This window comes from Diaphorina citri, unplaced genomic scaffold, assembly GCF_000475195.1.
Source record: "Diaphorina citri unplaced genomic scaffold, Diaci psyllid genome assembly version 1.1 scaffold954, whole genome shotgun sequence".
Taxonomy (NCBI): Eukaryota; Metazoa; Arthropoda; class Insecta; order Hemiptera; family Psyllidae; genus Diaphorina; species Diaphorina citri.
The window spans coordinates 86313-113351 of record NW_007378385.1 but is presented as its reverse complement, the minus strand read 5'-3'; the positions used below and the strand labels follow the sequence as shown (position 1 = coordinate 113351).

General features: G+C 39.2%; 1 protein-coding gene across 1 annotated transcript; it reads left to right on the top strand.

Annotated features, from left to right (window-relative positions):
* On the top strand, positions 1–24406 carry LOC103513322 (solute carrier family 12 member 9-like). Its single transcript, XM_026826553.1, has 16 exons — positions 1–212; positions 1929–2063; positions 2388–2522; positions 2996–3201; positions 3696–3927; positions 4656–4925; positions 7473–7840; positions 7882–7895; positions 8718–8916; positions 9532–9688; positions 11461–11779; positions 12144–12270; positions 12544–12628; positions 18974–19196; positions 23707–23806; positions 24173–24406. The coding sequence occupies exons 1-16, from the start codon at positions 44–46 to the stop codon at positions 24347–24349; spliced, it is 2916 nt and encodes a 971-aa protein (XP_026682354.1). The 5' UTR covers positions 1–43; the 3' UTR covers positions 24350–24406.
* Positions 24407–27039: the final 2633 nt, after the last annotated feature.

Below are 27039 nucleotides of genomic sequence, written 5' to 3'. Positions count from 1 at the left end.
CGTCTATTCTGTGACCATTGCTGTGATATATCCTGCACCAATCATGTTACGACTGACCGGGGGCAGCATCAACCATGGGGGAGGAGAAGGTTATGTCGAGTTTGGCAACATTGGAGAGGGCGCCAGTAGCGGCAGAACTTTGGGAACGTTTGCCGGCGTGTTTAGTCCGGTCACACTGTCCATGTTTAGTGCATTGCTGTTCTTGAGAGTGGGTAAGTTAAGGTGGTGTTGACTGGACTAATAATGTAAATGTAAACACACAAAATATAATTGTGGTATTGTAAGATATGTGGTATTGTAAGGTATAGTAAGATGTAAGATAAGATACATATTATCAATTTTCCTAGTCCGGTCACACTGTCCATGTTTAGTGCATTGCTGTTCTTGAGAGTGGGTAAGTTAAGGTGGTGTTGACTGGACTAATAATGTAAACACACAAAATATAATTGTGGTATTGTAAGATATGTGGTATTGTAAGGTATAGTAAGATGTAAGATATGTAAGATAAGATACATATTATCAATTTTCTAGAAATTTAAAAACCTTCCTGGGTTCGATTCCCACCCAGGGCGGATTTTATCCTAAACAGATGATGTTCGTTCTCGGAACGGCGGGCCTTCTCTTATCCTGTCTTCTTTCGCAAAGTAATAGAAAGTTTGTGCTGTTCACATTATTTTTATTATTATTGTTGTTATTATTATTTTTTCCTTCTTTTTAATTTAAAGGCTTTGAACTTTGGGTTGAATGAACGGACAGTAACTTTGCCCAAAACGTAAAAAAGAAGAAAAAAATTATACTCCAATAAAATTAAAACTCGATTTAAATTTTTATTAGTGTCGCCGTTCTTGTTCCCTTTTCCCTCTCTCTCACATTTCCCTCGTTACTCCTCTTTTATTTCAATATTATTATTTTCATTTATTTCAAACATTTTATCTATCATTGAACTTTTGCATGTTAACTGTATGTTAATTTTCCCTAGGAATACATTTTTCCCCGATTTTCTTCTCTTTTTTCTTTGCCACTCTTCCATCGTGTCTTTTACAATACTTTCTCTGCTCTCCCTTCCTCTTCCTCTTTCGCTCTTTCTCCTTCTCCTCTTTGTTTTCTTTCTATTTTTCAGCTTTTCATAGTTTGATTTCGTCATTAAACTGTCTTTTTTTTTTGCAATACTTCAATCAACAGACCAGAAAGTATTGATCAGTAGGGACTCCTTAAGTTTCTTCATATTCGGGTCTAGTAAATCGACTTTAAAGGCTAAAGATTTTTTTCTTTGCAAATCATTTCTAAATAATGACTCTTGATTTTGAGGTAGTGGACTGAAATGGTCTGATGACTGAATTAAATGTATGTACCTACTTACTGAAAGAAAGAAAAATACTGTTTTTGAGATGGATAAGCAAATTTCACATTCTAAAAGACATTTATAGATTGAGGGATAAGATCGTGATTTTGGTCTTTTAACAAAACGTTGGGCCCACTGAAGACCACAACAATATGTTCTGATATAAATATTAAAGATGTTGGATATAGCAAAGATCTTATACTCGTATAAGTAAAAAATCTTTGCTCTTTGTTTGTAATGCAAAATTTTATACAACCGTCCCAATTTTTCCCGAAAAACATAAAACCTTATGAAATATTGTATCTTTTTTTGCTTTTGTTTTCCTCGCTTTACTCATAAGTACCCTCGGGTTTTTTTTTTTTTTTTTTTTTTTTTTTGTTTTTTTTTTTTTTATTGGGAAGGTGGGCAATTTTTTCATGTCAATGCTACAACTCTTTTTTTATGTACGATATTGGCAAAAATTTATTTTTTTAAAACCGGAATTTGTAATGACACAAGAAAGTAGGTAGGTGATTTTTTTTTTCGGTTTTTTTTTTTTTTTCTTTCTTTCTCAGGCCTGCCTTCATGATTTGATTCTCGATTTCAGGATTCATTGTGGGTAATGCAGGACTTCTGGTGACTCTGGTTCAGTTTATCATAGCCTACGGCATTCTAGTATTCACTGTAGCTTCTATTTGTGCCATATGTACCAACGGAGCCGTGGAAGGAGGCGGTGCTTACTGTATCCTTTACATCTGACCTAATTGTTTTATTTTGACAGAATAATTAGCTCCGTGGGTAGAGCATCTGCCTTATAAACGCTAGGCCGAGGGTTCGATTCCCGCCCGGGGCGGATTTTATCCTGAACGGAATAACGGATAAGGTTTTTCCTCGGAATGGCTAACTTATCCTGTCTTCCTTCTCTCTTCGCTTTCCGGAAGATAAGACCTTAGCAGTTACAGTTCCCTCTATCAAACCTCTTAAAAAAATAGTTTATGTAAGTCTGCTTCGTAAAAGAACCAACACTTTTGACTTGAAATTTATCCTTGACTCCGATGGAATTCAGTCATGATCAGCAGGACTCTGGGGCCGGAGTTCGGGGGTTCGATAGGAACGCTGTTTTTCCTAGCCAACATTGTGAGCAGCGGTCTCTACATTGTCGGATGTGTGGAGGGACTGGTGGAAAACTTTGGTCCTTCAGGTGAGACAGTTTTCAATCTTCTTTTTTGGCTACAAATTTTACGAGTGGATGCCCTTCGCACTCAACCTCGCTATTTCTTTGGCAAGGGAAATTTAGGCTGGTATACTCCCTGTTTAAAGTCCCCCAGCCAGACCAAGCTGGTCTACCCCCTGTAAGCTACAAATTTTACGAGTGGATGCCCTTCGCACTCAACCTTTGCTATTTCTTTGGCAAGGGAAATTCAGGCTGGTATACTCCCTGTTTGAAGTCCCCCAGCCAGACTAAGCTGATCTACCCCCTGTATAACGTCCCCCCAGCCAGACATGAGACAGTTTTCAATCATATTTAATAAAAGCCAGTATTAAACAGATGTTCGTTCTCAGCCTTTCTCCTGGCCTGTCCTCTCTTTGATTTCGGGACAATAAGACCTCCATCGTCTTTACAGGTCCCTATTTCAAACCTCTTTAAAAATCCTCTTTTTTTCAATGTTCCAGGTCTTCTAGTGGGGGAGGGTAACATGCTCCTTCCAGACAGTCCCGGCTGGCGGTTCTTCTACTGCACCCTTCTCAATATTCTCAACCTCCTCGTCTGTCTAGTGGGAGCCACTATGTTTGCCAAGACCAGTGTGGTTATTCTGGCCACCGTACTCCTGTGTACTTCGTCTTCCGTGTTCAGCTTCTTTGTGCAGGACGCTATGAATGTGAGTCCGTAACTGGAACACAGTTTTTTAACAAATCTCTCTGTTGTTTAATAGTGTGTTGGGGAAAACATTAGCCTTTGGGGTCCTATTCAAGCAGTAGGTACCTGCCTCGGTGGTGTAGTGGTCAAAACACTCGCCTGGTAAACAGGAGAATATGCCTGGTAATAGGGTTCAATTCCAGCCGAGGTATGGAATTTTATTCTCAATATAATTGAGAATTTGACCACAATAATAGTGCTAGCCCACTTCTAGAGTAAAGGACTTTTCGTCCTATTCGAGCAGTTTAAAAAATCATTTTTACTATTATTACAGATATCAAATGGCAATATTTTTACGGCTTGTCCGATTTTAACCAACTTTCATAAATGTGCGTAACACCTAAGGGACATTCGCTCATTAGAATTGGGCTCAATATGGCTCATGAGAGTCCGGGAGGGTCATTTCCCCCAAGATTTACACCTACATTTCACTGAACTACTAATTTATTCTCCCAGGTAACAATCCCCGATGAGAACCACATCCTCCACAACATCACGGTCAATGGCACCATGGAACCTGTATATCGTCTCTACACGGGGCTCAGTATAGACACTCTGCTTTCCAACATGTACTCCAACTATACGCGTGACTACAGCACGGAAGATGGGGTGATGAATTCCTTCAGCTCGGTGTTCGGGGTTCTGTTCTCGGGTGTGACGGGAATTATGGCCGGAGCGAATATGTCTGGTAAGTTGGAGTTTTTGGCTGCGCCACTTTTGTAGATTATAAAAATAATAAATTATACCCTGCTTATACTGCTAAAATGAGACTGAAAAGTCCCTTTACTCCCGCAGTTTAAACAATAAACGGGGTCTGCGTTTTTAGTCAGCCTCTCAGAACCTGTATATCGTCTCTACACGGGGCTCAGTATAGACACTCTGCTTTCCAACATGTACTCCAACTATACGCGTGACTACAGCACGGAGGAGGGGGTCATGAATTCCTTCAGCTCGGTGTTCGGGGTTCTGTTCTCCGGCGTGACGGGAATTATGGCCGGAGCCAATATGTCCGGTAAGTTGGAGTTTTTGGCTGCGCCACTTTTGTAGATTATAAAAATAATAGAATATACCCTGCTTATACTGCTAAAATGAGACTGAAAAGTCTCTTTACTCCCGCAGTCTAAACAATAAACGGGGTCGGCGTTTTTAGTCAGCCTCTCAGTCAGCCCTAACTAGGGTGATTGCTTTCGGCTGACATTTGGTTTTGGCTACAAATTTTACGAGTGGACACCCTTCGCACTCAACCTTTGCTATTTCTTTAGCAAGGGAAATTCAAGCTGGTATAGGTACTCCCTGTTTAAAGTCCCCCAGCCAGACTAAGATGGTCTACTCCCTGTTTAAACGTCCCCCAGCCAGACTTCCTATTGTAAGGTAAATAATAATGAATACAATGATAAATCCCTTCTTTGTTTCCAGGGGAGCTGAAAGACCCGGGTCGGAACATCCCGCGCGGCACTCTGTCTGCCGTAGCCTTCACAATGCTCACCTACGTCCTCGTCAGCTTTCTAACAGCCGCCTCCTGCTCCCGAGAGCTCCTCCAGAACCAGTACATCTTCCTAATGCCTATCAACGTGTGGCATCCGTTCATTACGATTGGAATTGTGACGGCTACTGCATCCGCCTCGCTGTCCAATCTGATCGGCTCGTCCCGTGTCCTGCAAGCCTTGGCCGAGGATAATATATTCGGTAAGGATGAGGATAATATATTCGGTAAGGATGAGGATAATATATTCGGTAAGGATGAGGATAATATATTTGGCTACAAATTTTACGAGTGGATGCCCTTCGCACTCAACCTTTGCTATTTCTTTACCAAGGGAAATTCAAGCTGGTATAGGTACACCCTGTTTGAAGTCCCCCAGCCAGATTAAGATGGTCCTTAGAATTGACGATTTTTCCATCCTTTGAGAGTTGTACTTACCTCTTGGGGGAGGTTTTACGATCCCTTCGAATATGCTTTGCAAAGAAATCCCCAAAGAAAACGAAATGAATTCTTCCTTTGTGCAAAACAAACTGCAGATGATAATCCCGAGTAAACCACCGTCTGGGCTGTAAACATAAAATACAATCCATAATCAAACATTGTACAAAACATGGTCAGGTAGGTAGGTATATCGGCCCTAAAAAGACGCTTTGAGTCCCTTCTTGAAACTGCCAATTTTCGATGGAATTCGTATGAAATTAAAGACACATTCATTCCTTGTCGCCCAGTTAAATCTCGCCGCTTTGAATCTTGTGGGGTTACGCCTCTTCGGGATTTATAACAGTGATAAATCGAGTGTGATGGATCACGAAATTAATCTCGCTGTCGGAAATTTAATTCCCTGTGGGATTTGATTGATAATCTTGACCCGCAGAACCTGCTTAGCCACCTGGTGAATTAGATATCCGATGCAAAAACTGCCATTTAAACTGGACTGAACTCTCAGGTTTTACCTCAGTACATCGCATCGGGGTGGGCAACTTTCAAACTGACATCATTAAACAGAAAAGAACCATTCATAAAGTGGAGTTGCCTTATGTATGATTCTTTTCCGCTTAATGCTGGCATTTTTTACCCACATACCTATTAATCCTATATTATGAACATACTTTTTTGATGTGTTATTTTACTTGGGTGTAAAAGTATTCGTAAAAATTTAATGAAATTAATAATCTGTCATATAAGAGTCAACATAATTACATAAGTGTGCTAAGTTTCAAAAGTGGTCCGGTCATCCGGTGTGCCGTAAAAGTGACAAAAATTTACAAGATTTGATCCGAACCTGCAAAGTAGAGATCTCAAGCTGAAGAAGGATTATATTTTATTAAAATAGTCCGCACTTTTTATCAAACTTTCAGTCTCGGTAACAAATTTTGTCGGATGCAAGAATCACCAGGCATTTTCTGAATGTGTTTAAATTTTAATAATATGTCCAAACGTTTTTTGGGATCAGCCTGTGTTGCTCTTCAAGATATGGTCTTTGGTTTTCTAGTTGACTCTGTTTTTACTATGGAAATATTGTTAGGTAATAGATACCTTCCTAACTTCCTATTGAAAAAGTTCCAAAGTCAATTTATCTTTTATTTTCAGTCCTATACTGGCAGTATAAACAAGGTATTCTATTCTAAGTAAATTATTAAGCACCTCCCTCATAAAATTATCATTTTCAAGATTTATAAATTCTACCTATGTACAATTTCTACATACTAATTAAGTTTTCAAGTAGGCATGTGTTTATCTTGTCTCAAGTGATGAATTGTTCTACGTAGGTGTTGATCTCTTAGGTATTTTTTTGCCAATAAAGAAGTAAAGTTACAATTACAATATGTATTTAACGCAGAACACATTTTTCGCAATTCGATAGTGACATTTCCCGGAAAACTCTGAAAACACCGATGAGAAATATTTTTTTCCAGAATTTGTATTATCATGCATTTCGGTAACACTGTGGTCAGAGTTCGTCTGGTAAGCGCGCGCGCGAGAGAGAGAGAGAGAGAGGGTTCGAATCCCAATCGACACATTTTTAATAGAATCGTTTGAGCTGTAAAAGGTAGTAGGCTTCATTTCAGCAGCACGTGATTGCCCAAATGGTCACCCATCTGGATACTAACGAAGCTCAACGTTGCTTATCTTCAATGATATATCGGCAACTGGTGCTATTAACGTGCTGTCGCCGCTGGCTCTGGTTGTATGTATTTTCATTTTGTGATCTATTTGTTTGATTTCAGGTGACCCAGTCCCCCCAAACATTCCCTTGATATAAGTGTTTGAAAACCTCAAATCCATCCAGCACCAATTAGACGGAACATGGCCTTGTACATAGGAACACTCCGGTTCGATTCCACGGACACCGAATCGATTTGCATCACCATCATACAGGATGGTCAAGTATTCTGTTTGGTCAGTGCAACCTGTGTCACCCAGTATTATTCCCAGAACTCTGGGGAGGAACTTAGTTTCAATAAAATCCTTTATGACAACACTATATATGCTGAATTGACTGACATCCGGACCGTTCAAATGTCCAATCCCTGTCGCCGCTGGCTCTGGTTGTATGTATTTTCATTTTGTGATCTATTTGTTTGATTTCAGGTGACCCAGTCCCCCCAAACATTCCCTAGATATAAGTGTTTAAAAACCTCAAATCCATCCAGCACCAATTAGACGGAACATGGCCTTGTACTTAGGAACACTCCGGTTCGATTCCACGGACACCGAATCGATTTGCATCACCATTATACTTTTTTGAGGGTTTATCACCATCATACAGGATGGTCAAGTATTCTGCTTGGTCAGTGCGACCTGTGTCACCCAGTATTATTCCCAGAACTCTGGGGAGGAACTTAGTTTCAATAAAATTCTCTATGACAACACGGTATATGCTGAGCTGACTGACATCCGGAGTGTCCAAAGCTTCAATCTTATACAGAACTCTAGAGGTTATGGAAGCCCATCCCGAAATGGTAAACGTCCTGAAAACGACGCACGATATAATGGAAACAATGTTGAAGCAACAACAATCTTTAAGAACAACTCAAATTCAACGGCCCTGAACGCTTGTAAAGTCGTCAAAGACACTACGAAAAACACGGTTGAAAATGGAGACATCTTTGACCAAGCTGGAAATGGAGTGAATGAATCCCTGGATAATGAACTTTCCCACCAAACTTCAGGTGAGTTTCTCTTGTAATTTTCTTCTCTCTTCTCAATTAAGAGGCTTACCCCTCTTGTCGTGAGTTTTATCCGATTTATTTACGAATGTTCTGTGGGCAATGTAATTTAGAGACTTCAGGTGAGTTTCTCTTGTAATTTTCTTCTCTCTTCTCAATTAAGAGGCTTACCCCTCTTGTCGTGAGTTTTATCCGATTTTTTTCCCAATGTTCTGTGGGCAATGTAATTTTCTGCCTTATAAACGCTAGGCCGAGGGTTCGATTCCCGCCCGGGGCGGATTTTATCCTGAACGGAATAACGGATAAGGTTTTTCCTCGGAATGGCTAACTTATCCTGTCTTCCTTCTCTCTTCGCTTTCCGGAAACTACACACGACGCGATTTTTTCCCGAACGACAAGTGGGAATGGGCTCTTAGATGTAAACGCCAGCCTAGTTAGCTGGAAGCTTGGAGAGTAGCGCGCCTGCCTTCTAAGCGCTAGGTTGGGGGTTCAATTCCCACCCCTGCCGAACTACATTCTGGCTCTCTCTATATTGTTAATAATAATTGGGGAACAATATTTGTGACAAGCAGTAAAGTATGCTCAACACAATTAAAAAATCCTTTTCCACTCATAATAATAGTGCTTCTTTAATACTGCTGGCATAGGACTGAAATGTCCCTTTACTCCAGTAGTAGGCTACTACTTTTATTGTGGCCAAAGTCTCAAATTATAGTGAGGATAAAATTTCATACCCCGGCTGGGATTGAACCTACGCCCCCCTGTTTACTAGGCGAGCGTCTTGACCACTACACCACCACTATTGTGTTCTACATATGTTCTCAGGCCCTCGTTCAAGTATTTCTCGTGGCACACTGCTCTCATAGGTCTGGTCGGTACCCTCATTATGATGTTTGTGATAAATCCCATCTATTCCCTATGCAGTATAGTGCTCTGTGTACTTCTCATTCTTCTACTGCATGTGTTTAGTCCTGCTAGATCTGCGGAGTGGGGTTCCATCTCCCAAGCACTCATATTCCATCAGGTAAAACATCGGGAATTTCGGGATTAAAGAATCAATTCTGTCACAGAAGTCGAATTTCACTTTTAAGGAGCGGCTGTTGCGGAGTGGGGTTCCATCTCCCAAGCACTCATATTCCATCAGGTAAAACATCGGGAATTTCGAGAATAAAGAATCAATTCTGTCACAGAAGTCGAATTTCACTATTAAGGAGCGGCCGCTTTCCGCCCCGCCAAGTCAAAATTCGACAGCGCTACTTAGATTATCCTGTCTGGCTGGGGAGCATTAAACAGGTAGTAGACCAGGTTAGTCTGGCTGGGGGACTAAACAGGGAGTATACCAGCCTGAATTTCCCTTGCTAAAGAAAATGCAAAGGTTGAGTGCGAAGGGCATCCACTCGTAAAATTTGTAGCCAAGACTAGCTCAAAGCAATCACCCTAGTTAGGGTTGATTGAGAGGCTGACGAAAAACGCCGACTCCGTCTGTCTGTACACGGGAAAAGGTAAAGGAAAAGAATAAAGAAGACTAAGAGATATTATCAACCAATTCCACCGGGAATCGAACCCGGGACCTCCGGCGTGCAAGCCTTGCCCGATACCCACTCGATTAATAATAATTTAATCCTACTCATCTCCCCAGGTGAGAAAGTACCTTCTCATGTTGGACTCGCGCAAGGATCACGTAAAATTCTGGCGCCCTCAAATGTTGCTAATGGTCTCGAACCCGCGGTCTTCCTGCCCCCTCATCGTCTTTGTCAACGACATGAAGAAATCCGGCCTGTATGTGATAGGACACCGTTTTCGAGATATTTTGTTTACAGACAGACAGACAGACACACAGACAGACACACCCACGGACCAATGGCTGAAACTTTGGATTTAGGCTCTAGGGACCTCAAAACGTGTTTTGGCACTAAAAACTGACCATCGAAATTTTGACCCGATTACATTACTTTCCTTCCTATAGGATAAGGAAAGTAAAAATGAACGATTGCATTTTTAAGTCCTCTTCTGCTTAGTAAAAATAATAATATAAAGAAGAAGAAGAAGAAGGAGAAGAAAAAAAAAAGACTTTTTAAATGTTATTTACGACCACTTCTTCAAGAGGAAAATAACTTAATTAAATTTTAATCAAAGTAAGTGTCAATGGTTATTAAATTTTCAAAAAATAGGAAGGGTTAAATTGTAAGAAAAAATCTGTAGGGAAACAGTCCATTTGATATTTTAACAAGCTGGGCCCGTCCCTCCGGGAATTATTTAGCCCCGTAGTTTATTCAATCAGTACCTATGTACCTACCTAATTTGTTTAATAATCAGTTTATTATTATTCTTGATTTGGTTTTTCGATTTTACTTTCATGTAATGATTTTAAATCAAGACTAGAGCCCGTTCTCCCTTTATTTCCAATATAATGTTTAAGTCACCCATCCATTTATTGGCCTTTCTCGGCGTAGCTTAACATAGGTGACGCTAAAACCGGTCTTAAATGATCGACTGAAGTGTTATCTAAAACTTTCTCGCTTTGAGTTTATAGGTCGTCGCGACAAATTTCGAGATCAGAGCTCATTTGTGTGAGAAAATGTGAAAAAAATCCCCAAAAAATCATAGGTCGTCGCGACAAATTTCGAGAACAGAGCTCATTTGTGTGAGAAAATGTGAAAAAAATCCCCCAAAAACCAGCTTTTTGGTTTTTTGGCTTTATGGTTTTCTGGACAAAATTTGCACCACCATTTTCGTGTTCCTGGTAAAAAGACCTTTACGGTCGTCGCGACAAATTTCGAGATCAGAGCTCATTTGTGTGAGAAAATGTGAAAAAAATCCCCCAAAAACCAGTTTTTTTTTTTTTTGCTTTATGGTTTTCTGGACAAAATTTGCACCCACCATTTTCGTGTTCCTGGTAAAAAGACCTTTAGTTTGATATATAGGTCGACCGGACAGACAGACTGACAGACACCGAAGCGAATACAATAGCCCGTCCACTCTACCTTTTTTTATTACTATCGTAATAATAAAGGAAGGACGGGCTAAAAATGGTCATCCAAATTCTGTCCGCGGTATGTAGGTACCTGAGATTGAACCTATACACCTGAGAGGTTTTTTTTTTAAAAGGTTTGATAGAGGGAACTGTAACTGCCAAGGTCTTATCGTCCCGAAAACGAAGAGAGAAGAAAGACAGGATAGGAGAAAGCCAGCCGTTCCGAGAACAAACATTATCCGGTCAGGGGTTTTTTTTTTTTTTTTTTTTTTTTTTTTCCTTTTTTTTAAGAGGTTTGATAGAGGGAACTGTAACTGCCAAGGTCTTATCGTCCCGAAATCGAAGAGAAAAGAAAGACAGGATAGGAGAAACCCAGCCGTTCCGAGAACAAACATTATCCAGTCAGGATAAAATCCGATCGTCCCGAAAACGAAGAGAGAAGAAAGACAGGATAGGAGAAAGCCAGCCGTTCCGAGAACAAACATTATCCGGTCAGGATAAAATCCGCCCCGGGCGGGAATCGAACCCGCGGCCTAGCGCTTACAAGGCAGACGCACTACCAAACCAAGCTAACTAGGCTGACCTGTCATTGATTAAATGTTGAAAAACGACTTAACTTATTTCTTTCAGGTATGGGTGCTATGAAGCCCAACACAATCGTTTTCGGGTTCTACGACGGTGACATCCCTCAGGACTTCTTCCTCTCTCCCTCCTCGCCCTACGCCACCGCTCGCTTCCAGGGTGAGGGGACAGAGGGGGAGGTATTCTCCCTCAGAGGCGGAGGGGAGAAAAGTGTGAGCCCCCAGGAGTATGTGCATATGATGAGCGATGTACTGCGTATGAAGCGAAACCTGTGTCTGTGTAGACACTTCTCAGCCCTGGACAAGCAAGCTATCAAGTCTAATGTTTATAGGTAAGGAGGTCAGAGTGTTTAAAGTGATATTGGTAACCAAAAATCAACCCCTTAGTTAAACCGGGGCTAAATATCGCGAAATATCCTTTTATTGAGTTTAGTCTAAGATAGACGGGAGAAGCGAGTTAAGTATAGAAATCCATTTTTACTCCAAGATTTATGCGTTTGGCCCTATCGTATCAGTTTGGGACTTCCTACTTAGCCAAAAAATTGCATGGAAGATAATCACCTAATAAACAGCCCAAATTGATCCTTCAAAGTTTTGATTCAGCGCGAACGACCTACTCCCCGTAGTGTTAAAGCGCTTTATGGAAAAAAAAGTTTTGACTGTTTTAAAAAAAAATCCATTTTTTTTACATTTCAGGTACATTGACGTATGGCCAATCAACTTCTTCAATCCCTCCGTGGAAGATCCGTTCACTACGAGTTGTCTGTTTCTAATGCAACTTGCCTGCGTCATTAACATGAAGCCATCCTGGAAACACTTGCAGGTAAGAAACACTTGCGGTTGGTCCAGTTTCCAAAACTTTTTTAAACGTCACGGTATAACTGCTTTAGTGACAAGGGGCTTTACTCTCCTTTGGGGGACGAGCTACCCTCGATTGCCCAGATGGTCACCCATCCGGATACCAACCTCGCGCAACGTTGCTTAACTTTAGTGAATTTCGACCCCGTCTTGAATCGAACCCGCGACCCCCGACGCGACGTGTAAGCCTAGTGTGAAATTTCGTAATGAAAGAAAAACTTACATTCCTTATTTCTAGGTTCGAGTTCTCCTCTGTGATACCAGAGTTAGAGACCCCAAAACAATGGCTCTAATACAAAATAAAACATATGTACTGCGCGGCGGTAAAGAATTACTAGTGCAATCTCTTTACCTCTTTTGGACTAGAAAAAAGCAGTCAGCTGACCCAATTATAATTCAATTGATAAAAAGTGAAAAGGCCTTTCCAACTTAAGTCTCATAGGCAGTGGCTCACAATATGGTACAATGTGGATATGGGTCTATATGGAATGTAGGTATATTATAATAATGATGATAATATTAGATGAAGTTGTATGTCGGATTTATCTCGGGTGTGATTGACAGGTCAATGAAATTTAATCCACATTAAATCCTATCAAGCTTGCACTGTCTGATGAAACACCAGACAAAGTTAAATCATTTCGGATCGCAAGTGATCTAAGGCTAAAAACAGTAATAAATGATCGATTAGAAGCCAAAGAGAAATAGAGACAAGGTCAGGTCAAGATTGAAAGTAAATGCTAATCTCTGGCCTAATCAATACCAGAACATTTCGCAGACGTGTTTCGCGTTGGGAAAATTACCTTATGAGAAATTCTGCTTTACTTCCCCGATCCTATGTGAGATAGAAGACAAATCCAGTTCATTTATGAGAAAACTGAGAAGCTGAAAGAATTGGATAGGAATCAGGTCTGATTCTTCCCGGGTCCACAACTTCCTTCCAGGTTTGCACCCTCGTGTTAACTGCCTGTTGGATAATTTAGGCTCATGTCAAAAACCCAGGGATTCGATTTGAACCTGAGGCGTGAAATCGTTCCCCATTTTAGTTTGAGAGAATTTGACCAAACAATAATAGATCGATGAGGGTTAGGTGGTAGAGAATGTCCGATAATTTAGGCTTATGTCAAAAACCCAGGGATTCGATTTGAACCTGAGGCGTGAAATCGTTCCCCATTTTAGTTTGAGAGAATTTGAACCCAAACATTAATAGATCGATGAGGGTTAGGTGGTAGAGAATGTCTTAGACCTCGCCCGTCATCGTTAATCCCCAGATGATGAGACTATGAGTGAAAATCACATCAGAAAACTGTCAACTTGTCAATCAATCAATACTGAGAGCAATTTTCCCATTATACGAGGTCAAGGAAGCAATTCTGCAAAATCGCCATCAGAATTATTAACAAGAACATCATCTTTTCCACAATTTAGCGAAATAAATGCTAAAATAAATTCTTTTCATGGAAATTGGAGTTTTCCTTTCGAAACAACATCCCATTATCCGAGGTCAAGGAAGCAATTCTGCAAAATCGCCATCAGAATTATTAACAAGAACATCATCTTTTCCACAATTTAGCGAATTAAATGCTAAAATAAATTCTTTTCATGGAAATTGAAGTTTTCCTTTTGAAACAACGGGGAATTGTTGGGAAAGCCAAGCATGAAATTTTCTTTTTTCTTGTGAAGAATTTTATATGAGGAAGCCCTGAAGAAAATTCTCCCATAATAGATGCTAATTCCTTGTAATCTTGTCGAACTACATATGTATTATTTAAGATTTAACATTGGAATTAGATAAGTAATAACTCCTATACATACGAGTATGTACGTACTAGATTGTGATTACCAAGATGTACCTGTGTACGAATGTACTTACGTACATAGATAGGGGCTTTTTCAGGCATACGGTAAGAAGTTTCAAACTGTTTATTCTTCTATTGCTATTCTATGACTTAAAACCCAACATGTGAAACAGTAGAACCCACTGTCCCAAACTTGGGAACCCTTTATTTCCAGGACTATTAGCGAGTAGAGACGTAAAAATAGCGACCAATAACAACACTGTCAGTCGAGCAGATCTTGTTAATCTGAGGCACAAAGGAGAGATTGGAGTCATAAAGGACACCTAGATCACGGACACAAGAACTCCGAGGAATATGTTCTGTGACATTTACCCACCTTACTATAAAAGTGATCCATTAGGCATTAGTGCCCAATTTGTGTTGGTACCTAGGTAGGTACTAGGTAAACTCATACTATCATTGGCTGTAGACCCTAAAAGTAAGCAATAACGGATGTTGAGGCTGGAAGATTTAGATATAAATAGTATCTATTTTTCTGTTCTTCCTCGGTGGTGTAGTGGTCAACCTTGGTGGTGTAGTGGTCAAGGCGCTCGCCTGGTAAACAGGAGGGCGTGGGTTCAATCCCAGCCGAGGTATGGAATTTTATCTGTTAGTCCCTTAGCCAGATTAAACAGGTCTACACTCTCTGTTCAAATTCCCCCAGCCAGACTAAGCCTCGGTGGTTTGGTCAAGGCGCTCGCCTGGTAAACAGGAGGGCGTGGGTTCAATCCCAGCCGAGGTATGGAATTTTATCCTCAATATCAAGGCGCTCGCCTGGTAAACAGGAGGGCGTGGGTTCAATCCCAGCCGAGGTATGGAATTTTATCCTCAATATAATGGAGGCTACGGGAGCGTATGCCGTGACGTCAAAGTTCACGATTTACCGGTATTTTTTAAATCGATTTATCTCGGGATTTAGAAGTCGTAGAAGAAAAAGAAAAAATCCGTTGGTCCTCATTTTTCCTGCTCTATGGCTTTGAAACATCACCCAAGTAAGCGCAACTGATCTATTTAAGAATTTGACCACAATAATAGTAGTGGCCTACTGCTGGAGTAAAGGGACTTATCAGTCCTATGTGAGCAGTATAAATAAGCACTATTATTCTATTCTTGATGAATATTTTCTGTTAGTTTTAGATTTTTTTGGAGCATATTTACTATCGACTTGCTCAATACTGTACGCACTTAGATTTTATACGTATGTATATGTAGGTCATTTATTTCCAAACTTTGCCCGGGTTCAGATGTATTTCTTTTATAGTAATGCCCACCACGCACAGACCGTCTAACAGACCTAGACCGCGATCTGTCAGACAGTCTGAACGTGAATGGCGGGCATACTGACAAACGAACCTGGTTCAGGCTATCTCTTTCATTCTACCTTACTCAAATTCACTAAATTAACTCAAGATCAATAAGTGTACACTGTGATTAACAATCATTTTCCCTTCGCCCCTATTGAAATTACTATTATTCCCGTATTTAATTATCAAATATTTATATTTTAATATTACTTAATTATTATATTTTTAAGAGACTATTTTGCAACTTTTATTATTCAGATATTCACTATTTTTTAAAACGCAATTTTTATTAGTATTATTAAGTATTTTTCGTCATAATAAAAGATTATTTTTTTTAAACTCAATCTCACTCTTTAACAATATTAAACAATAGTTTTCTTTTGAAGAGGTGAAAGCTGTCACCTTTCCTTTGTTAATTTTACAGGTCACATAGGTAGTATTGTTTCATAGTCATAACAGATAGGTGTAAACTTTCATTTCATTGGATTTTGAGCAATGTTTGTGTCAAAAAAAAAGTCAGAAGAGAAATAACAACGGATGAGAGGAAAACATATGGCGATAATTATGTCCTATTGTAGAGGAAACTTGGCTCACTGGATAAAGTAAATAAGATAGGTAGCTTATTTGTCAAAATTTTGGTTTGGGGACTTACAATAATTATTATGGTTTACTAGGTATCAAAGGCTTCAACATTTTCCCTTTGATTTTTTCAAATCTCCCGAAATATCTTCATTGTGGCTTTTGTAAAAAAAGTCATACCCATGCATCAGTCCATTTTATAATTCAATTGATAAAAAGTGAAAAGGCCTTTCCAACTTAAGTCTCATAGGCAGTAGCTCACAATATGGTACAATGTGGATATGGGTCCATATGGAATGTAGGTATATTATAATAATGATGATAATATTAGATGAAGTTGTACGTCGGATTTATCTCGGGTGTGATTGACAGGTCAATGAAATTTAATCCACATTAGATCCTATCAAGCTGTACGGATGCACAGCGGACGGAGCTGGGAGGAGAAGGTACAAGAAGATCGTGTATGTGGTTCGTTAGGTTTTCGTAGCAACTGATTTTTCTTTCTCGATATCTCGGTAGACACAGCGGACGGAGCTGGGAGGAGAAGGTACAAGAAGATCGTGTATGTGGTTCGTTAGGTTTTCGTAGCAACTGATTTTTCTTTCTCGGTATCTCGGTAGATAAGGGCGAGTGTTACCACCGTGGATTGTCTCAGGATTGAGTTCAATCCGAGGTTGACCTGGATATTAAGTATAGGGAAATCCTCGTTTCATCTCAATTCCGAGTCGGTAAACCCCAGCATAAGTATTGTGAGCTTTTAGGAAGTTGATTTTTTGTCCTTTTTTCCCCATTAGGCGCTTGTTTTACCACCGTGGATTGTCTCAGGATTGAGTTCAATCCGAGGTTGACCTGGCTATTAAGTATAGGGAAATCCTCGTTTCATCTCAATTCCGAGTTGGTAAACCCCAGCATAAGTATTGTGAGCTTTTGGGAAGTTGATTTTTCGTCTTTTTTTCCCCATTAGGCGCTTTAACAGTCTTGTGTCATTCACGCGACCTAGCGCTTACAAGGCAGGCTCTGATCAAATAAAATACTATCCTTGGTAATATCTCAATTTGAGGAAACATTTTCCGTCAGTAAACAAGTCAGTACGTACATACCTTCTGATTTTGTGATTACCATAAAAATAATGATGTTCCCCAACCAGGTGCACTTATTTGGAACAAAATACCTTTAGGTCTGTGACCTCTACCTCTCTGTAATACTTACTGTGGTGTATTACACTCCTCTATTTGCCATTCCAATCTCCCTGTGCCGCAGGTATTGTACCACTAGAAATTATTATGATGGGTTCTAGACATTTTTTTTAAAGCTACTAGTTAAGATATGGTTAATCGACCTTTAGGTCCCTCATGTGGGGAAGGTGTATAAATAGTATTTCGGGTCCCAACCAGGAGAATTGGTATTCTTCCATAGAGATCTTTAGATTTCGTATTTTTTTTCTTGGTCTTGCTCGGCGTAGCTTAACAAAAACGAACCGGAAAATAGCCTATAACCTTCACGGAAGTGCAAGCAATAAGTTACCTTTAGGTCCCTCATGTGGGGAAGGTGTATAAATAGTATTTCGGGTCCCAACCAGGAGAATTGGTATTCTTCCATAGAGATCTTTATATTTCGGATTTTTTTTTTCTTTATGAACTCCGTTGTAAACTTTTTACCTTCTTTCACAGATGTGTTCTCATGTGTTTGAGGAGTCAAAAGAAAGGAGAAATCCACCGAATGTAAAGAGAAATGATGCACACAGAACGAGAAGGATGAGGGTTTTCTAGTGTGAACATTGTTTTTAATTTGCCCTCGTGTATCTCATGTGTTTGAGGAGTCAAAAGAAAGGAGAAATCCACCGAATGTAAAGAGAAAGGATGCACACAGAACGAGAAGGATGAGGGTTTTCTGGTGTGAACATTGTTTTTATTTGCCCTCGTGTATTTTGAGGTGTAGTTGAAAGATTTAAAATTAGTTGTCATTTCCTTATCTGACGCTGGCTATTGAAAAATGACGTGGGGTTTTGCTAAATTTTGTCGCCCCTTGGATTTGAATAGCTATAGGTAAGGGTCGCTCTACAAGATTTAACGGTTCGGAAAAATGCATCCCTGCAAAAGTCTTTCGTATGACGAAAATGTGTATCCCTGATAACCCGTATACATTTAATAGGAGGTAAGTTTTAAAATAACATTCTGAAGTAAGAGTGCGATATTGTTTTTCACGGACGGGCAAATTAACGTCAGTGTTCTTAAACGCAGCAAAAAGAGATCCGTAAACCGTGAAGACTTCTTCAGCAAAAATCCCTTGTTTCATCTCTTTTGCTCTTGCTTTCAAATGCTATTACCCCTTTGTCTGTGGAAGAATTTAGAATTTGCATAAAATAGACTCACCAGAATTTTAAATAAATTACTTTCAAATTTCAATCTGTATATTTACTTTTCATTTTCAATAATGGTATTGCTCTCTTGAATAAATTCTATTTACACTAACATGATAAATATGTACAACAAAATTAACGGTATAAAAATATTTATACAAAAAATATAAAGATCTGCAGGCACTCGTATAAATTCACATAAAAATAATACAAAAATGATTCAGTTATTATTTGTTAATTTGATTTCATCTTATTTCTTAAGGCAAAAAGGTATATTGACAAGTAATTGACAAATATCATTTATGATCATTTGCAGTCTGAAACTATTGATTGCTTTTTAAGCTTTCTTCACGTCACCCCATTGACATTGAAATGGGGGTCTTTTCTGACGAAATTCCTGTGTGCGGAGTCCAATATGTAGGACTATTGCACCCAAAACAATACTCGATAGAATTGAACAGATGTGTAGCAGGCTTCCGATTTGAGTCAGCAGACAGCTATCCCGATCAGCATGTAAAATATTTGCACAGCCTCAGCACCAGACCGGAGATTAACTCTCACAAGCCAGCGTTCTTGTACATGTGCCAGATGGTCTTCTTGATGGTGGTATTGTGGCCAATGATGTTCCTGAAGAACAGCTCCTCGAGGACAAGAGACGGAATGGATTTGAGACGAGGCAGGATGAGTTGTATCTTGCAGAACCGTGTGGGCTGACTGGGGTAGACAGTGTGGATGTATTTGTTGAGGAAGATTTGGGTGTGACCTTGTATGGCGGCGATTGCAATGACGTCCCTGAGACAAGATTCAGGATGTTCAGAACCGTCGTCCGAACTAGAACTAGACCGGTTGTCTTTCACTTCATCTTCAATCACTGAAATCAAATTGAACCGGTCCATTAGTGATCTGCGGTTTCGAGGATTTCGGCGATTGCAATGACGTCCCGGAGACAGGATTCTTGCTCAGAACCGTCGTCTGAACTAGAACTTGACCGGTTGTCTTTCACTTCGTCTTCGATCACTGAAATCAAATTGAACCGGTCCATTAGTGATCTGCGGTTTCGAGGATTTTTACGTTCTCTTTTGAATTAGGTTATTGACTTTCTGAACAATTTGGAATTACTATTTTGAGCGGATTTTTTCACTATTGAAGAAACATTGAATACAGCTATTTGAAAAATAAGATCTTTTGAAAACTCCTATTGTCACAGACATATCGCCAAAAATTATACATAGTTGATCTAGACATTCTAGACAGTGACAGTTGAATAAGGCCAAACAAAAGATCAATCGAGGATTTTTACGTTCTCTTTTGAATTAGGTACTTGACTTTCTGAACAATTTGGAATTACTATTTTGGGCGGATTTTTTCACTATTGAAGAAACATTGAATACTCGTACAGCTATTTGAAAAATAAGATGTTTTGAAAACTCCTATTGTCACAGACATATCGCCAAAAATTATACATACCTAGATGATCTAGGCATTCTAGGCAGTCACAGTTGAATAAGGCCAAACAAAAGACCACAGATTCATATCGTTCCCACCTACTCATAAGTCCACTTACCAGTTTTAAACAAGGTGATGGCACGGATATAATCGTACTCATAAGGGTCGATGTTGAGCACTTTGAATTCGTTAAGGACACTTTGGAATCTGATGACTTCTTCTTCGATATCAACATGTCTGGATTTACAGGATTCGACCAGCTCTCCCAGATCCAGTGAAGGCAAATATTGGGCCAGTCCCAGGATGAACAACTCTCGCCAACTCTCGGCGAGAAGTAAATGCTGAAAACGAAAATTCAACGATTATTGTAATGGGATTGAGAGCATGAAACTGAACTAATTTTATTAAATGGGATTGTTAAAATTGAGGCCATTGCATGCCCAGATCCAGTGAAGGCAAATATTGGGCCAGTCCCAGGATGAACAACTCCCGCCAACTCTCGGCGAGAAGTAAATGCTGAAAACGAATATTCAACGATTATTGTAATGGGATTGAGAGCATGAAACTGAACTAATTTTATTAAATGCGATCGTTAAAATTGAGGCCATTGCTAGATTCATATCGTTCCCACCTACTCATAAGTCCACTTACCAGTTTTAAACAAGGTGATGGCACGGATATAATCGTACTCATAAGGGTCAATGTTGAGCACTTTGAATTCGTTAAGGACACTTTGGAATCTGATGACTTCTTCTTCGATGTCAACATGTCTGGATTTACAGGATTCGACCAGCTCTCCCAGATCCAGTGAAGGCAAATATTGGGCCAGTCCCAGGATGAACAACTCCCGCCAACTCTCGGCGAGAAGTAAATGCTGAAAACGAAAATTCAATTATTGTAATGGGATTGAGAGCATGAAACTGAACTAATTTTATTAAATGCGATTGTTAAAATTGAGGCCATTGCCTATTGAGATTATTGGTAGGTTTTGGAATTTGGAAAAGGTCCTATTTCACTTGATACTCCGACTTTATTATTTCATATCTCAAGATGACTACTCCAATAATTAAGGCAATGTTACCCCTGATGATATTCATGTGTAATCTTGCCACTCAATGATGTAAAGTACACTTTCAAAATATGCCTGCATACCCCACATCACGAAGTCTTGGGTCAAGAAATGAAAATTCCATCACAGCCTTTTTGTCAAAACTGAAATGAAATCTCCTTGTGGAATTACCTTAAATTCCCATAAAAAGATTTTCCCCCGCATATCTCTTTTCACATAAACACCACCTGATGATATTCATGTGTAATCTTGCCACTCAATGATGTAAAGTACACTTTCAAAATATGCCTGCATACCCCACATCACGAAGTCTTGAGTCAAGAAATGAAAATTCCATCAGAGCCTTTTTGTCAAAACTGAAATGAAATCTCCTTGTGCGGATCAAATGACCTTCTTGATAATGAACAAGCTTTTGACAGTTCAGAAGAACACATCAATATGGGAGACTTGTGAAGACATTCCCACCAGTTCAATAAGAAGAGCCACTTGTACCCTTCAGAATACCCCCATCCCCGATTCCCTCTGAAAACCCGCATTTCAATGTAAGAAATCCTCACTCGGTGGGGGGCGCCCCAAGGAACAATAATGTTGAAAAATCACATATCTTCTGCGCTGTACTCTTTTTGTTTGTACTTTATCGTAAGTAATTATCCCTTTCACTCCATGGATCAATATTCAATATTATTTTCTGAGACCACTGATGTGTTGTTAAAACCTCATAATTATGGGAGGAGGATGGGAAAAGTAAGTGTGGGGGGCGCCCCAAGGAACAATAATGTTGAAAAATCACATATCTTCTGCGCTGTACTCTTTTTGTTTGTACTTTATCGTAAGTAATTATCCCTTTGACTCCATGTAACAATTATTTTCTGAGACCACTGATGGGTTGTTAAAACCTCATAATTATGGGAGGAGGATGGGAAAAGTAAGAAATAAATACCACTAAAAATTAAAGCTGACAATGCAAAAGACAGCTCGTAAGATTTCTAGAGAAAGGTTTAAAGATTGAGGACATACTCGTAATCTTAAGATCTACAATTATTGTAGATAATGAAAATGGAAATTATCCATTTCAATGCAAAAGACAGCTCGTAAGATTTCTAGAGAAAGGTTTAAAGATTGAGGACATACTCGTAATCTTAAGATCTACAATTATTGTAGGTAGATAATAAAAATGGAAATTATCCATTGGCAATAAACCACTCAAGATAGGTAGGTAAGTACCCAGGTATTCAATTTATTTTTGGTGAAACAAATTCAGAATGTTCATGGGCTCAGACCAAACGAGGGACTCAAAGGGTAGCACGTTTGAAAGGCCGATGAGGTATGTACCTGCAGCATTATTTTGATGTACTTGATACACAATGGGTTCAGAAAAAATATGTAAACTTATAAAATCTCGCCACTTGAATCTCAGCAAGATCTCATTACCAATTCAGAATGTTCATGGGCTCAGACCAAACGAGGGACTCAAAGGGTAGCACGTCTGAAAGGCCGATGAGGTATGTACCTGCAGCATTATTTTGATGTACTTGATACACAATGGGTTCAAAAAAAAATATGTAAACTTATAAAATCTCGCCACTTGAATCTCAGCAAGATCTCATTACTATTACCTCCGTCTCAATTGTCTTGACTACCTTAGGATCACCCCTGTCTCAAATTTACCCCAACCACCCTAGAAATAAAGTTTGTCTTGTATAAGTATACTATAATCGTTCTGTGACACGTACCCACCTTACTATAAAAGTGATCCATTAGGCATTAGTGCCCAATTTGTGTTGGTACCTAGGCACTAGGTAAACTCATATTATTGTTGGCTGTAGACCCTAAGTAAGCAATAACGGATGTTGAGGCTGGAAGATTTAGATATAAATAGTATCTATTTTTCTGTCAATTGTCTCGCTGCTTTTGTCCAACTTATTCATGAATGTTTTATTTTTTTCTTTCATCTTCTGGTAAATTGAAGAATTCAAAGATGATTTGGAATTCAGATCAGACCTATGTACTCTAATGTAAACATACTTTTCTCGGAATTTTTCAGGTGTACCTGCCGGAGCCGAAAACGTTTTCAGCTAAACTTCAATGGTTTGTACTCACTAGATTTTCTTGAAAGTCACATTTTTCTTCGTTTCCATTCTGTTCCGTGGCAAGAGAAATGATCACAAATGTGACAGTCATTCTCGGAAGTTAGCAAGTTGAAAGTGAGGATTTCAGGTGTACCTGCCGGAGCCGAAAACGTTTTCAGCTAAACTTCAATGGTTTGTACTCACTAGATTTTCTTGAAAGTCACATTTTTTCTTCCTTTCCATTCTGTTCCGTGGCAAGAGAAATGATCAAAAATGTCACAAATGTGATAGTTATTCTCGGAAGTTAGCAAGTTGAAAGTGAGGGAGAGAATAGAGAAAGGCACACAGCCAAAGGTAGGTAAGTGCTACAAAGCGTCCGTCTGTCAAAATGGCTATTTGGCAAACCTAACTCTCTATTGAAAAAAGAAAAATAACTGTAAACCTCTAAACAAGTTGGAAGGTAATAGGTAGGTAATGTTTATTATTATAATGAAGGATTGTCTGATTGTCTCTCATTAGTGAAGAAAATAACACAAAAGGAAACACAAACCTCAGTTTGTTTACAATAAATAATCTTGGTAAGCCATCGACAAACAATAGCCAAATTTGGCACTGACATCGTCAAAAAATATGATGTGCTTGCCGACAAGGCAATAGTAAATGTGACGATTATACAGGGTTGGAGTAGCCTTGTGACTGGATCTAATATGGAACACGTCTTTTATGATTAAATCTAGGTGCACAGGCCAAGCTGTCGTGGCTTATATTCCAGGATTCTTTGCCGTAAAAGGTTTATTGGTGAAAATCGTGGTAGTGATATCCGTGTACAAATCTATGGCTCGAAATTTGGCGGCGGCATTTTGTCTAAATTATGCTCGGATGCCTTTGTCATAGCATGACCATCATGTATGACTACATCTTGTTTATGGACTCTTTCCTAGTATGAGTGTGTGGTGTGTATGTGTTGTATGAGCGTAAGAAGTGAAATACTTGGCGTGGACTCTTGAGAATCGGAGCCAAGTAGCTGATTGAAATCTAAATGTTAGGTTGACTCTGTATCATTTTTTCGGTATCTAGGATTATGCATTACGTCTTTTTTCGCTTGTCCGTTTTGAAGAAGAAAAAAAGACCATAAAAAGTTTTTGAGATAAAATTTAAACAAAAACCCTATTTGCCTAGAGTTTTTTGGGTTGTAATTGCAAGTTGATTGTCCCTATGATTTCAGGTATGACCGCGTGCACGTTCGTCAGTTTGCCGGATTTGCCGCCTCAGCCGACCGGCTTTGTGCCGTACCTGCGGAATCTCACCACCCTCACTAACGACTTGCCGCCCACAGTACTCGTCTACGGCATTAACGCTGTGACCTCTACCTCTCTGTAATACTTACTGTGGTGTATTACACTCCTCTATTTGCCATTCCAATCTCCCTGTGCCGCAGGTATTGTGCCACTAGAAATTATTATGCTGGGTTCTAGACATTTTTTCTTTTCTTTTTTAAGTTCGATAGAGGGAACTGTAACTGTTAAGGTCTTATCTGATTGGAAAAAAAAAGATTTTTTATGCCATACTAGCCGCCGTCGCTTCGCTCCGGATTTCTGCTAATAAATCGTTAAGGCATGGCCGTTCATGTCACTCATCCATTTAGTGACTCATGTGTTTGAGGAGTCAAAAGAAAGGAGAAATCCACCGAATGTAAAGAGAAAGGATGCACACAGAACGAGAAGGATGAGGGTTTTTATTTGCCCTCGTGTTATTTGAGTTGTAGTTGAAAGATTTAAAATTAGTTGTCATTTCCTTATCTGACGCTGGCTATTGAAAAATGACGTGGGGTTTTGCTAAATTTTGTCGCCCCTTGGATTTGAACCTGAGACCCTTACTTCATTTTCAAATCCAAATATTCTGTGGTTCCGTGGTATAACTGTTTCCTTTTCGAGTCTCACCGACCGTGATATAACTTGAATTTTTGTGCTCCCAAGTACAAAGCAAAGTACTATTTTTCTCCGTCAACTATGGCGGGAGTTGAGTGCTGTTCCCCATGATAATTACACCCATGCTCTCTCACATTTCACATGACATACTGACATTTGAATTGAAATTATTCCCCCAGTACATAGAAAAAGATCAGAGATTTCCTTACAATAAAATCAAAGATAAATAAATACTTTTTCTCTTCTTTATTCCCGAGGCTTTAGGAACTATTTGCTTGGCATTTCAAAGATTTCTGTAAGATCAAGAATAATGAATGTACTCGCTCACCTTTTGATTATGGATGGCCATTATAATATGAAACCATTGTTGATTTTTCTGACAAATGGTATTTTATTGATTTTAAAGATTAGGAACAATTTCAAAATGTCCCAAATGCAGCGTAAAGATCATCATACTCAACTTTCATTTGGTCGATTTAAAATTCCAATCCCATTGTTGTCCGAAAAAATGGCATATTTGGCATCCATCATCCCCATCAGAGCTAAAAAATTGACATCCATTAACCTCTTTTGAAATCTCGATAGGTTTGTGAAAGAGCATACATTTTATTCTACTCAAGGGCTTATTGGCACAGTTATTCTACTCAAGGGCTTATTGGCACAGTTATTCTACTCAAGGGCTTATTGGCACAGTTATTCTACTCAAGGGCTTATTGGCACAGTTATTCTACTCAAGGGCTTATTGGCACAGTTATTCTACTCAAGGGCTTATTGGCACAGTTATTCTACTCAAGGGCTTATTGGCACAGTTATTCTACTCAAGGGCTTATTGGCACAGTTATTCTACTCAAGGGCTTATTGGCACAGTTATTCTACTCAAGGGCTTATTGGCACAGTTATTCTACTCAAGGGCTTATTGGCACAGTTATTCTACTCAAGGGCTTATTGGCACAGTTATTCTACTCAAGGGCTTATTGGCACAGTTATTCTACTCAAGGGCTTATTGGCACAGTTATTCTACTCAAGGGCTTATTGGCACAGTTATTCTACTCAAGGGCTTATTGGCACAGTTATTCTACTCAAGGGCTTATTGGCACAGTTATTCTACTCAAGGGCTTATTGGCACAGTTATTCTACTCAAGGGCTTATTGGCACAGTTATTCTACTCAAGGGCTTATTGGCACAGTTATTCACTTGCAAAGTGTGGGTACATTGGTGGTGTAGTGGTCAAGGCGCTCGCCTGGTAAACAGGAGGGCGTGGGTTCAATCCCAGCCGAGGTATGGAATTTTATCCTCAATATAATTTGAGAATTTGACCACAATAATAGTAGTAGCCTACTTACTGCTGGAGTAAAGGGACTTCCGTCCTATATGAGCAGTATAAATAGGCACTATTATTCTATTCTTGACGAATATTTTCTGTTAGTTTTAGATTTTTTTGGATCATATTTACTATCGACTTGCTCAATACTGTACGCACTTGGATTTTATATGTATGTATATGTAGGTCGTTTATTTCCAAACTTTGCCCGGGTTCAGATGTATTTCTTTTATAGTAATGCCCACCACACACAGACCGTATAACAGACCGCGATCTGTCAGACAGTCTGAACGTGAATGGCGGGCATACTGACAAACTAACCTGGTTCAGGCTATCTCTTTCATTCTACCTTACTCAAATTCACTAAATTAACTCAAGATCAATAAATAAGTGTACACTGTGATTAACAATCATTTTTCCTTCGCCCCTATTGAAATTACTATAATTCCCGTATTTATTTATCAAATATTTATATTTTAATATTACTTAATTATTATATTTTTAAGAGACTATTTTGCAACTTTTATTATTCACTATATTTTTTAAACGCAATTTTTATTAGTATTAAGTATTTTTCGTCATAATAAAAGATTATTTTTTTTAAACTCAATCTCACTCCTTAACAATATTAAACCATAGTTTTCTTTTGAAGAGGTGAAAGCTGTCACCTTTCCTTTGTTAATTTTACAGGTCACATAGGTAGTATTGTTTTCTGGGCAGACAGTCATAGTCATAACAGATAGGTGTAAACTTTCGTTTCATTGGACTTAGAGCAATGTTTGTGTCAAAAAAAAGTCATACCTATGCATCAGTCCATTTTA